Source organism: Caenorhabditis briggsae (assembly GCF_000004555.2).
Source record: "Caenorhabditis briggsae complete genome, chrII, whole genome shotgun sequence".
NCBI classification, from domain to species: Eukaryota; Metazoa; Nematoda; class Chromadorea; order Rhabditida; family Rhabditidae; genus Caenorhabditis; species Caenorhabditis briggsae.
Genome location: NC_013486.2, coordinates 15,358,225 through 15,369,554, shown reverse-complemented (window position 1 = coordinate 15,369,554; position 11,330 = coordinate 15,358,225). Strand labels below are relative to the sequence as shown.

At 35.2% G+C, this 11,330-nt stretch overlaps 1 protein-coding gene across 1 annotated transcript; it reads right to left on the bottom strand.

The window, feature by feature from the left end:
- Positions 1-48: 48 nt before the first annotated feature.
- On the bottom strand, positions 49-10,021 carry Cbr-snt-6 (the record flags this gene model as incomplete). The annotated part of the gene is given in 8 exon segments (XM_045243120.1): positions 49-158; positions 176-290; positions 421-590; positions 6,948-7,064; positions 7,301-7,439; positions 7,910-8,075; positions 8,370-8,414; positions 9,486-10,021. 8 exon segments carry the CDS (start codon positions 10,019-10,021, stop codon positions 49-51), a joined length of 1,398 nt encoding a protein of 465 aa, XP_045091297.1.
- Positions 10,022-11,330: the final 1,309 nt, after the last annotated feature.

The window sequence follows — 11,330 nt, the reverse complement described above, 5'->3', positions numbered from 1 at the left end:
CTGGATCCCTGGATCCCTGGATCCCTGGATCCCTGGATCCCTGGATCTCTATCCTGGGTCCTGGGTCCTGGGTCCTGGGTCCTGGGTCCTGGGTCCTGGGTCCTGGGTCCTGGGTCCTGGGTCCTGGGTCCTGGGTCCTGGGTCCTGGGTCCTGGGTCCTAAAAAAATTTCTTACCATAATGCCGAGTCCGATCCTTCGAGTGCAAGTCGCGAGCCTTGATTATCGATACAGTAATCTTTCCAGAGTTTGGCAAGTAGCACAATGAGATCATCACTTCTCCGCAGGCATCCTAAAAGTTGGGAATGTCAATTTTTTGGAAATATTTTTCAAATTATCTAAAATCGTCTTAAATAATTTGTTCTTAATGTTCGAAATTTCTTTTTTTTTTGAAATATTTTTTTCAAAAATTTGGACCGTACCTTCGAAACGGTCGGCCGTTGCAAATGTTTCCAATAAACCGGACTATTCTCAAATTTCACATGTTTCAACGGAAGTAAAATTTCTCCAATCGGATCGTCGGACGAGAATCGGTCATAGTCCATGACTTGGAGCACCAGCGTCATGTCGTGGAGTTTCTTCATCGAGTGTCCTGGAAAATCAATATTTTTGAAAATGGATGACAAAAATAGATTCAGCTCATCAAGAGCTTCAAAATTAGTATACTCATGTATGTGTTTCAAAAAAAAATTTTAGGCTCCTCCCCTTTTTCCCAGATTCCAAAAAGCAGAACCTCAGCATATTGGAATCTAGTGTTCTGGAAAATCGATATTTTGGAAAATAAGGATCAATAATGGATTCAGCTCGTTGAGAGCTTTGAAATGAGTATACTCATGACAGGGTTTCAAAAAAAAATTTTTTTTTTGAAATTTTGACCCCGCCTCCTTTTCACGGATACCAATTTTTTTGAACCTAGGCTTGTTGGGTATTATTTCGAAGCTCTAAACCTCACAAACTCAAAAATATTTGAAATTTCCATATCAGATTTTTGATTCCAAATTTATGACCCTTACTAGTTCAACTACTTGGTGTCTCTAGACTCCGACCCTTTTTTTTCATATTCCAGTTTTTTCAAACCTATGCATGTTGGGTATCATTTTGAAGCTCTAGACATTCTCATTTCAAATTTCAATTAATTTTCAAGCCAATACTCCCCATTCCAAAGTTATGACCCTTACTAGTTCGACTACTTGGTGTCATCGGAGGAGTCAGAAGATGTTTCGTTGAATAAGTGACGTCATGAGGCTCAACGCTCACTGAGCGATGATGATGATGGTTGTGATGATGTCTGGGAGAAGATCTGGGTGATCCTCCTGGGATACCACTACGATGACGACGTGTTGGGGATAGGAGAGAAAAGATGTCCATAAATTCTAGAGGATTACTGTAGAGAGAGGATTACTGTAGAGACGAAGGAGAGAGAGAGAGAGAGCAAAAAAAATTGAAAAAGAAGGTCAAGAATGTCGTAAAAATATCAAAAACAAAAAACAAGTTTTACCGCAGGTGGGTTTGAACCCGTGACCTCTAGATCATCAGTCATACCTCTACCCAGTTGAGCCAAAATGTCAAATAGGTCATTTCGATGTGAAATTTTGTGCTGATTTTGAATATGCAAACCATTTTGTTCTAGGATTCTTGGAACTCGATTTATTTCAAAAAATCTGGGTGGATGCACCGTGTTGGGATTCTCAAAAATTTTAAATTTCGAAAACTTGACGTTTTCGAGTTTCAAAATTCTCCAAAACTGCTCGAAACTCTTTCAAAAAAGGATTTCAATAATTTTACCCCGTAGGGGTTTGAACCCTTGACCTCTAGATTGCCAGTCATACCTCTACCCAGTTGAGCCAAAAATGCCAAAATTGGTAAATAAGTCATTTCGATGTAAAATTTTACGCTGATTCAGAATATGTAAAGCGATTTGCTCTAGCGTTTTTAGAACTCGAGATAATTCCAAAAATCTGGGTGGGTGCAACATGTTGGGATTCTCAAAAAAACCTAATTTTTGAAAAGTTTTTCGTATTTTTTTCAAAATAGCGACATCAAGATGAGCCAATAAGACTTCGAATTTTTTCGAATATAAAGGAAAAATTTGAAAAACAATTTTTCCAAAAAAAAAAAGAAGAACTCTTGCTCATCTAATATTCGTGGGACCCAAGCCCTCGGGGCAAAAAACTTGTCTCCCTTTTTTTGGTTTTTTGAAAAATTTATAAATTCAAAACAAAGTTTCAAAGGTTAAAAATCGTCTTGAAAATGTTCAAAATTGTAAAAAAAGCTCAAGTTTAGACGATAAACTAAAATTTTCGTTATCAGACAAAAATTCAATATCCGGTTTCTTTTTTTTTTGGCGCAATTTGATTATTGAAAAAGGAAAAAGAATGAAATCATTTTTTAAAATCAAATTGATAATTCTGAATTTCTAGAAAAAAAGGAATTATAGAAATAAAAATTATTTTTAGACCCCAAACAACAATTTTTCCAGAATTTTCGTGCGAAAATGTACATCTTGTGTTTGGTTTAGTGAGAAAACAAAGAAATTTTTTTCCAGGTTTTTGACTTTTTTTTCTAGAAAAAACCAAGAAAGTGGATACCGTAAAACCTGTATTAGAAGAGCCGGTCCTTCTATTTTTCCAAGGTACCTCTGAAGGGCTCTTCTGTTACAAGGGCCCTTCAATTAGAGGGGTCCCTTCTATTTTTCCGGTCAGTTTTTTCCCCGAAATTTAGCATCGAAAATCTCGACGAAGATTCGTTCAAAATTCATGAAAATCTGCCAATTTCACCAAAATCTAGCGAGATTTTTATCGAAAAATAGCGTTTCAACAAATTTCTATTACCGTAAAACCTGTAATAGAAGGGCCTCCTGACTTTCAAATTTTAGCCAATTTATCTCGGTTCCTGACAAAGATAACAAAACTTTGCTAACTGATGAAATGTTTATCATAATATGAGCTAAATTTTATCAGTTGACAGATTTTTGATATCTTTCATAGGAGTCGAGATAATCAAGCTCAAACTTGACAGCATGGGGGCCCTTCTATTACAGGTTTTACGGTAAACTGTGGAGGAGAAAAAATTAGAATTTAGGAAACATTTCGAAAAAAGAAACGTTACGAAATCCTAAAACACACAAAAAATTCCAAAAATTCAGAAAAAGTTGAGGGTGGATTTTTCCTACTACTCATTTCAAAATCTTCATTTTCTCATTAATTTTTCATCCGTTTTACTTTTGAGGAAAAAATGTGAAAAGCCGAAATCCGAAAAAGTTTGAAGATTGGAATTTTTGAGATTTTCTAAGAAAATGTGCAAAAAGTTACAACATTTTGAAATCTTAAACATTAGAGAGTTGAAGTTTAAAACTCTAAAAATTTCTGAAGTTCGAAAATTCAAAAATTCAGAAGTTTTGATTTTTCAAAAATTCCCGAATTCTAAAAATTCGAAAATTCCAAATGTTCAAAATATTCTAAAAATTCCAAAAAGAGATCTCTGAAGAAAAAAATGACTAAAAAAAGTCTCCGACTACTAGCAAAATACTAATTAACCATGACCGTTAAATGATTATAGATCATGAACGCACTTGAAAAAAAAAGAGTGGTCCCTCTTCCTTTTTTCTATTTATGTCCTTAAAAAAGAAAAAAGGGGAAGAGGAGACGTAAATCATTAATTCATGGCTCACTTAGCTTTTTTTTGGAGATTTTCTGAAATTTTTGACGATTCCGAAAAATTTAATTTCGCATTTTAGAGCCGAAAAAAACCTTTTTTCCTAGAATTATCGTGGGAAAATGGATATTTTTATTTGTGATTTTATGAGAAAACCAGGAATTTCTAAATTTTTTGAAAATCTCGACATGTTGCTTCGACTCAGATTTTCTGAATTATTTTGAGTTTTAACAACACCAGTGAAAAATAAAGTGGATATTCAGAATTAGCACAAAATTTCACATCGAAATGACCTATTTACCAATTTTTGCATTTTTGGCTCAACTGGGTAGAGGAGTGACTGCCGATCTAAAGGTCATGGGTTCGAACCCGCGCGGGGTAAAATTTTTTTCGCTTTTTGTGTTTTGCATTTTTCAGCCAGGAGCCTCTTTATTTCTGTTTTCAACAATTCCTTAAGCTTGAAAACTGTGATTTTCAAAATTTCAAGTTTTTGGGAATCTCGACATGGTGCACCCCCTCAGATTTTCCAATATATCGGGAGTTCTAAAGATGCTAGAACAAAACAAAATATATATATATATTCAGAATCAGCACAAAATTTCACATCGAAACGACCTTTTTACCAACTTTTGCATTTTTGGCTCAACTGGGTAGAGGAGTGACTGACGATCTAGAGGTCATGGGTTCGAACCCGCGCGGGGTAAAATTAGTGGAATATTTTTCTGAAATCGTTTTAGACAGTTTTAGATACTTTCAAAGTTTAAGAACTTCACATTTTGGGAATTTTTTTGTTATTTTTCAAAATTTCCGTTTTTGGTGCACCCCTCAGATTTTTAGAATTAATTCGAGTTATAAAAATGCTAGAACAAAACCAAATAGATGTTCAAAATCAGCATAAAATTTCACATCGAAACGACTTATTTATCAACTTTGGCGTTTTTGGCTCAATTGGGTAGAGGGGTGACTGGCGATCTAGAGGTCACGGGTTCAAACCCGCGTGGGGTGAAGTTGATGGAATACCTTTTTGAAAGTGTTTTAAACAGTTTTTGAAAAACCTTAAAGCTGTAAAACTACAAATTCTGGTGGATTTGCTTTTGGTATTTTCAAAATTTCCGTTTTTGGTGCATCCACCTAGGTTTTTCATATTATCTCGAGTTCTAAGAACCCCAGAGAAAAACTGAAAAGATATTCAAAATCAGCACAAAATTTCACATCGAAATGACCTATCTACCAATTTTCGCATTTTTGGCTCAACTGGGTAGACTACCGATCTAGAGGTCAGGGGTTCGAACCCGCGTGGGGTGAAGTTGATGGAATACTTTTTTGAAAGTGTTTTAAGCAGTTTAAAAAGATTATTAAAGCTGAAAAACTCAAAATTGAGGGTTAGGGTTCCAAGTAAATAGGGTCTAGACAATCTTAAGGGACCGGGAATCAGAATTATTGGGCAAAAACAAGAAAAACTAGATTTGAATAATAATAGGAAGTAGGGGAAAACTAATTCTTGAGGGGAATAGAAAATATTTGGGGTAATTTGATATTTGAGATTAATCTTGATCACTCTCGGGAGGAGAAAAAAAAATATGAGCAATGAGAAAAGTGTCAGATTTGTATAGAAAGAAGGATTAATATACTTTTTCTAATTTTTTTTTTCGAAAAAATTGGCAAAAAATAAAATTTTTGATCAGAAAATCCAATTTATTCTAGAAATTTCTTTCGAAAAATCTAATTTCCTCAAAAGACTACAATTCTCTGTTTTGCCCTATGAAATCAGACACAAATTTTATTTATTTTTTGATGAAATTCGATTTGAAAAAATTAAGAGGCTCCCTGGCAACCTAGTAAACAAAATGAATCTAAACAAGCTTTCTAGAAACTTCTATACGTTGAAAACTGCGAAAAACAGAAAACAAAGAAATTTGACTCAGGTGGGGTTCGAACCCGTGACCTCTAGATCGCCAGTCATCGCTCTACCCAGTTGAGCCAAAAATGCAAAAATTGGTAAATATGTTATTTAGAAGCAGAATTTTGTGCTGATTTTGAATATCTGATTAGTTTTGTTCCAGCGCTTTCAGAACTCGAGATAATTTGAAGCACCTGAGTGGATGCACCATGTCGGGATCTTCAAAGACTTGAAAATAAGAGATTTTAAGCATCAAAAACCGCTCAAAACTTTTCAAAACTTTTCAAAAAAGGATTCCAATAATTTTACCCCACAGGGGTTCGAACCCTTGACCCCTAAATCGCCAGTCACCCCTCTACCCAGTTGAGCCAAAAATGCAAAAGTTGGTAAATAGGTCATTTCGATGTGAAATTTTGTGCTGATTTTGAATATGCAAACCATTTTGTTTTAAAATTCTTGGAACTCGAGATAATTTCAAAAAATCTGGGTGGATGCACCGTGTTGGGATTCTCAAAAATTTTAAATTTCGAAAACTTGACGTTTTCGAGTTTCAAAATTCTCCAAAACTGCTCGAAACTCTTTCAAAAAAGGATTTCAATAATTTTACCCCCGTAGGGGTTTGAACCCTTGACCTCTAGATCGCCAGTCACCCCTCTACCCAGTTGAGCCAAAAATGCAAAAGTTGGTAAATAAGTCATTTCGATGTGAAATTTTGTGCTGAATCTGAATATCTAATTAGTTTTATTTTAACATTTTTAGAACTAGAGTTAAGCCCAAAAATCTGAGTGGATGCACCAAAAACGAAATTTACCATTAAAAAAAATCTTCTGAAAATTATTTTTTTTTTTAAACTGCAGATAACTTTACTAAAGATACAATTTCAAAAAATCCTTGTTTAGACTTTTCGGGAAAAGGGAACAAGAAGTTTGCATAAATAACGTAAAAATAAGAGGACAAATATGAAAAAGGGGCTAATTGGAGGAGAGAGAGAGAGCAAGAAAAAGAGCACACAATTACGTAAAATATGTATGTATACATACATCTATGACGTCTTTACTTATCTTTGACTTGAATAGAAAAAGTATGATGAGCAAAAATTTTTTTTTTCAAATTTCGTAATTTTCTTGAAATAGGACGAAGTTTTTGAATTTCACAGATGAGTCAGAGCAGAATGAAGCTATTCAGGAATAGTTCAAAAAACTAAAAATAGCAGAAAAAACATGAAATCCAAGAATTCCAAATATCTAAAACTTCAAAATTTCGAAAAAACCAGTTTTTTTTCGAAAATTTTTTCGATCCATTTTTCCCATTTTTAACCCACTCAACTCTATTTTTTCCCGAAATGAGCCGAAAATTTAAGTTCCCCGCAGAATCTTCCCTCAAAAACTACCGTACCTCTAAAGCTCAAAGTCTCATTGAACGTTGGATTGAGATTCCTTCGATGCACTTTGCTGCGCTCACTTTGTCCGGGGTCTTGGAGCAAAAAGGCGCGGACGTAGGGGTCCGAGGAGCCTGAAAATAAAATTTTCAGAATTTTCAGATCAAGAGCTTTGATTTGATATCACATGAGCCCAGAAATTGATTTTCAAAGTTTCAAAAAAGCAAATTTTCAAAATTTCAAAAAATGAATTTCTAGTAATTTTCTACCCAAAATAGTCAAATTTAGAACTATTTTGAAGGTCTCAACTTCTAAAACTCAGAATTTTAATTTCAAAATCAAAATTTTCAGATCTAAAAAAGTTACGGACCAGTGAAATCCTTGACTGGGAGGTCCACAGCCTCCATCAAATGGACGTGGAGGGTTGAGCACTCTTTTTCGAAGGCAATCGAGAAGTTGATACGTCCACGATACTCACTGACCACCTCTGGACGCAACTGGTCAATAATCTGAAAGATTGGGAACTTTAATTTTTAGAGTTTTTGAAAATTTCTGAATTTTGAAATTTTTCAGAATTTTTGGGAATTTTGGAATTTTGGACACTTGGATTTTTGAGTTTCTGCAGTTTTTGGAATTTGAGGATTCTTGTTTTTTTTTTGAATTTTCGGATCTGAATTTTTTCGGATCTGAATTTCTGAATTTCTGAATTTCTGAATTTCTGAATTTCTGAATTTCTGAATTTCTGAATTTCTGAATTTCTGAATTTCTGAATTTCTGAATTTCTGAATTTCTGAATTTCTGAATATTCTGAGTTTTCAAACTTTTCAGAATTTTTTGGAATTTTTGAGAATTTTGGATATTTGGACCCATTCAAAATTTTCAAAATGATCGAAATCTTGACAGCCGAGATCCAGAGCCCTGAAAATGGCCGAAATGGCCGAAAATCAACTGAAAAGGTACTGTAGATTTTTAAACTCACAGATGTCTTCCACGGATTGATACTTTGAGAGAGTCTCGCTTTCAGACTTGGCTGAACTTTACGGGATTCCGTATCCACTGTCAACGTTGGTGCCAAAACTTCCGGTCGGAAGAGACGGGCGGTTTGTTCACAATCCAATTCATCAATATCCACTGGTTTGCGCATTCTGAAGAAATTGTTTAAGTTTTGAAATTCAGAAACTCAGGATTTCGAATATTCCGAAAATCAGAAATTCAGAAATTCAGAAGACTGAATATGCTTTAAAACTTAGTTTAGAAAATTCTAAAAGGTTTTTAAAAATAACCTTAAAATGGCTCAAAATTGACCGAAAACAGAAATTTTCAATTTATTTTTTAGAAATTCGCTGAAAATCAAAATCCATAACTCACTTATAAATTGCTGCTCCAACTACGACAAACGCCGACAACATGGCTGCTCCGACGACATAAACAAACTCCACAGGTACAGTAATCTGGGTGACCACCATTTTTTTGAAACTGGTGGACTTTTTAGGTTGTTACCCCCCTGAAAATATGGAAAAAAAATAGAAATATAAAACTTTCCGGACTACAGTAGGCGTGGCAAAAAAAAACGGAATATTTGAATATTAATTTCATCCGGGGAAGAAGAAGAAGAAAAAATGGAAATCAGACGAGTTTTATGGAAATTGGCGAGACCGGAAGGAAAAAATTGAGATCTTTTTTGGATTTTTTAGAGATTGAATGATGTGATTTCTAGGAAGAAATTTGCATTTTTGAGAAGAAAAAAATTATGATGAGGAAGTGGGGAAATTGGACTTCTTGGATTTTTTTGGGTCAAAAAACTCGGAATCCAATTTTTCGAACTAGAAAAAGAGAGTAATTGAGAAGATGTATACATTTTTCAGAATGTTTTTTTCCAGTATATATCCCAGAAATTACTTTGTTGTTGTTTATCTGTAGATGGTGTTCGGAGAAAAAAATTTCTCACATTTTTCCGTTGTTTTCCCTCATTTTCTTTTTTTCTGGTTTATTTGGTTCTCATCATCATTTTACTATCATTTTTGTTTTTCAGAATTTTTCGAAAAAAAAAGTCCAAGCGGAATAGAAACTTCCAGAATTCTGAAAATTCTGAAAAACCAGAAATGGAAGTTTACAAAATTTCAAGTAAGGAAATTCAGCCCGACCACCGACCGAGCCGACCAACAGCCGGCCGGCCTGATCAAGCGGACGGCAAAGCGCGCCGACCGACCGATCAGCTCCGACGGTGGTCGGTCGGCGATTTTCGACCGACGAATTATTCAGACAATACAAAAAAGACCGCGAACTTCAAATTTAAAATTTTCAGGAACATAAAAATGAATAATTCAGAAAGGCTGACATTTCCATTTTCGGGGTCCCGAAGAATTGAAATTTTATGAGCCGTAACCTCATGTTTTCGGGAGAGGGGAATTTCAAATTTTCATGACATTTTTGAATTTTATGACTTTGGAAATGCTAGAAGAATTCAGAGATTACAGAAATTGAAAAACTGAAAAATCCTATGGCTCCGCGTCACTTCGAAACCGCGACACTTCGAAACCGCAACACTTCGAAACCGGTCATTTCGAAACTGCAAAATTTTTACGTGACCGTGTTTTTTCCGGTTTCGAAATGACCGGTTTCGAAACGACTGGTTTAGAAATAACTGGTTTTGAAATGGTTGGATTCGAAATGACCGGGTTCGAAGTGTCGCGGTTTCGAAATGACTGGTTTCGAAATGACCGGTTTCGAAACGATTGGTTTCGAAATGACTGGTTTTGAAATGACCGGATTCGAAGTTTCGCGGTTTCGAAACGACTGGTTTTGAAATGACCGGTTTCGAAATGACCGGGTTCGAAGTGTCGCGGTTTCGAAACGACTGGTTTCGAATTGACTGGTTTTGAAATGACGGGATTCGAAGTGACGCGGTTTCCAAACGACTGGTTTTGAAATGACTGGTTTTGAAATGACGGGATTCGAAGTGTCGCGGTTTCGAAACGACTGGTTTTGAAATGACTGGTTTTGAAATGACGGGATTCGAAGTGTCGCGGTTTCGAAATGACTGGTTTCGAAATAACTGTTGCCGAAGTGTCACGCAGTTTCGAAATGACATGTTTCGAAATGTCGCGGACCCCGAAAATTTCCAAAAATACCAAAAAAAAAGAGAAAAAAAGAGTCACAACTTTTGCTCTCCGATCCTTTTTAGAACAAGGAACGGAAGGAAATAAAATGAACAGATAAAACTTGTTTTTCAAAAAAAAAAAAGAAGCGTTCCTAACTCTTTTTACCTCCCACATACTCTTTTTTCTTTTATTCCATCATCACTTCTTCTCTTTTTTCAGAATGAGAAATAGAATAAAAAGGCTGAAAATAGGATAATTGCGTAATCTAGAATTGAATTTCAAGCACTCTAAACTTGCGATTCTGGGTAAAAGGTTCTTAAAAGTGAAAAAGGAAGTTTTGGTGTTTTTGGGATTTTTTCAAATTTCTGAAATTTTCTGGAGATGTTGGAATTATGGAATTTTTCAAATTTCTGAATTTCTGTTAATTTTGAACCTAAAACGCCCAAGTGTTGAATGAATTAGAATTCAAAGTTTGGAAATGGAACACAGAAGTGACCAGTGGCGTCTCTTTATATATATATATATATGTATAGAATTCGTTCAGGAGACAAAGAGTGAAAAATGTATTAGTATTAGTGTATTTAGTACAGCCGGACACTGAATACAAATAGAAACTGAGAACAGAACTAAACTACTGCAAAAATGTAGTAGTACTAGGAGCAAGAAAGGGGCGGAGCTTAAGGGAGTGGAGAGGAGAAAAGGATGGAGTTAAAGGGAAGAGAAAGGTGCGGAGAGATCAAACTACAGTAATCCAGAGGTGTAACAGAATCGGGTGAATAGTGGATATAAAAGGTAAATTTCGAAAATTTGAAATTTTTGGAATTTCGGAATTTTGGAATTTTCAGAATATTGGATTTTCGAACACCGTGGGTTTTGCTAAATTTTCAGAATTTTTGAATTTGCGGGAATTTCAGAAATTTTGGAATTTTTCGATTTTTGGATTTTTTGAATTTCTGAATCTCAGAATTCCAGTAAATCCGAAAATCGGAAATTTCAAGAATTCAAAAAATTTTAGGCTCCGCGTCACTTCGAAACTGGCCATTTCGAAATTACATGACATTTCGAAATCAGTCACTTCGCAACCAGTCGTTTCGAACTAACTGGTTTCCAAATGACTGGTTGCGAAATGACTGGCTTCGAAGTGTCACGTAGTTTCGAAATGACCGGTTTCAAAATGATTGGTTTCGAAGTGTCACATAGTTTCAAAATGACTGGTTTCGAAGTGTCACATACCTTTGAATTGACTGGTTGCGAAGTGACTGGTTTCGAACTGTCGCGGTTTCAAACTGTCCATTATCA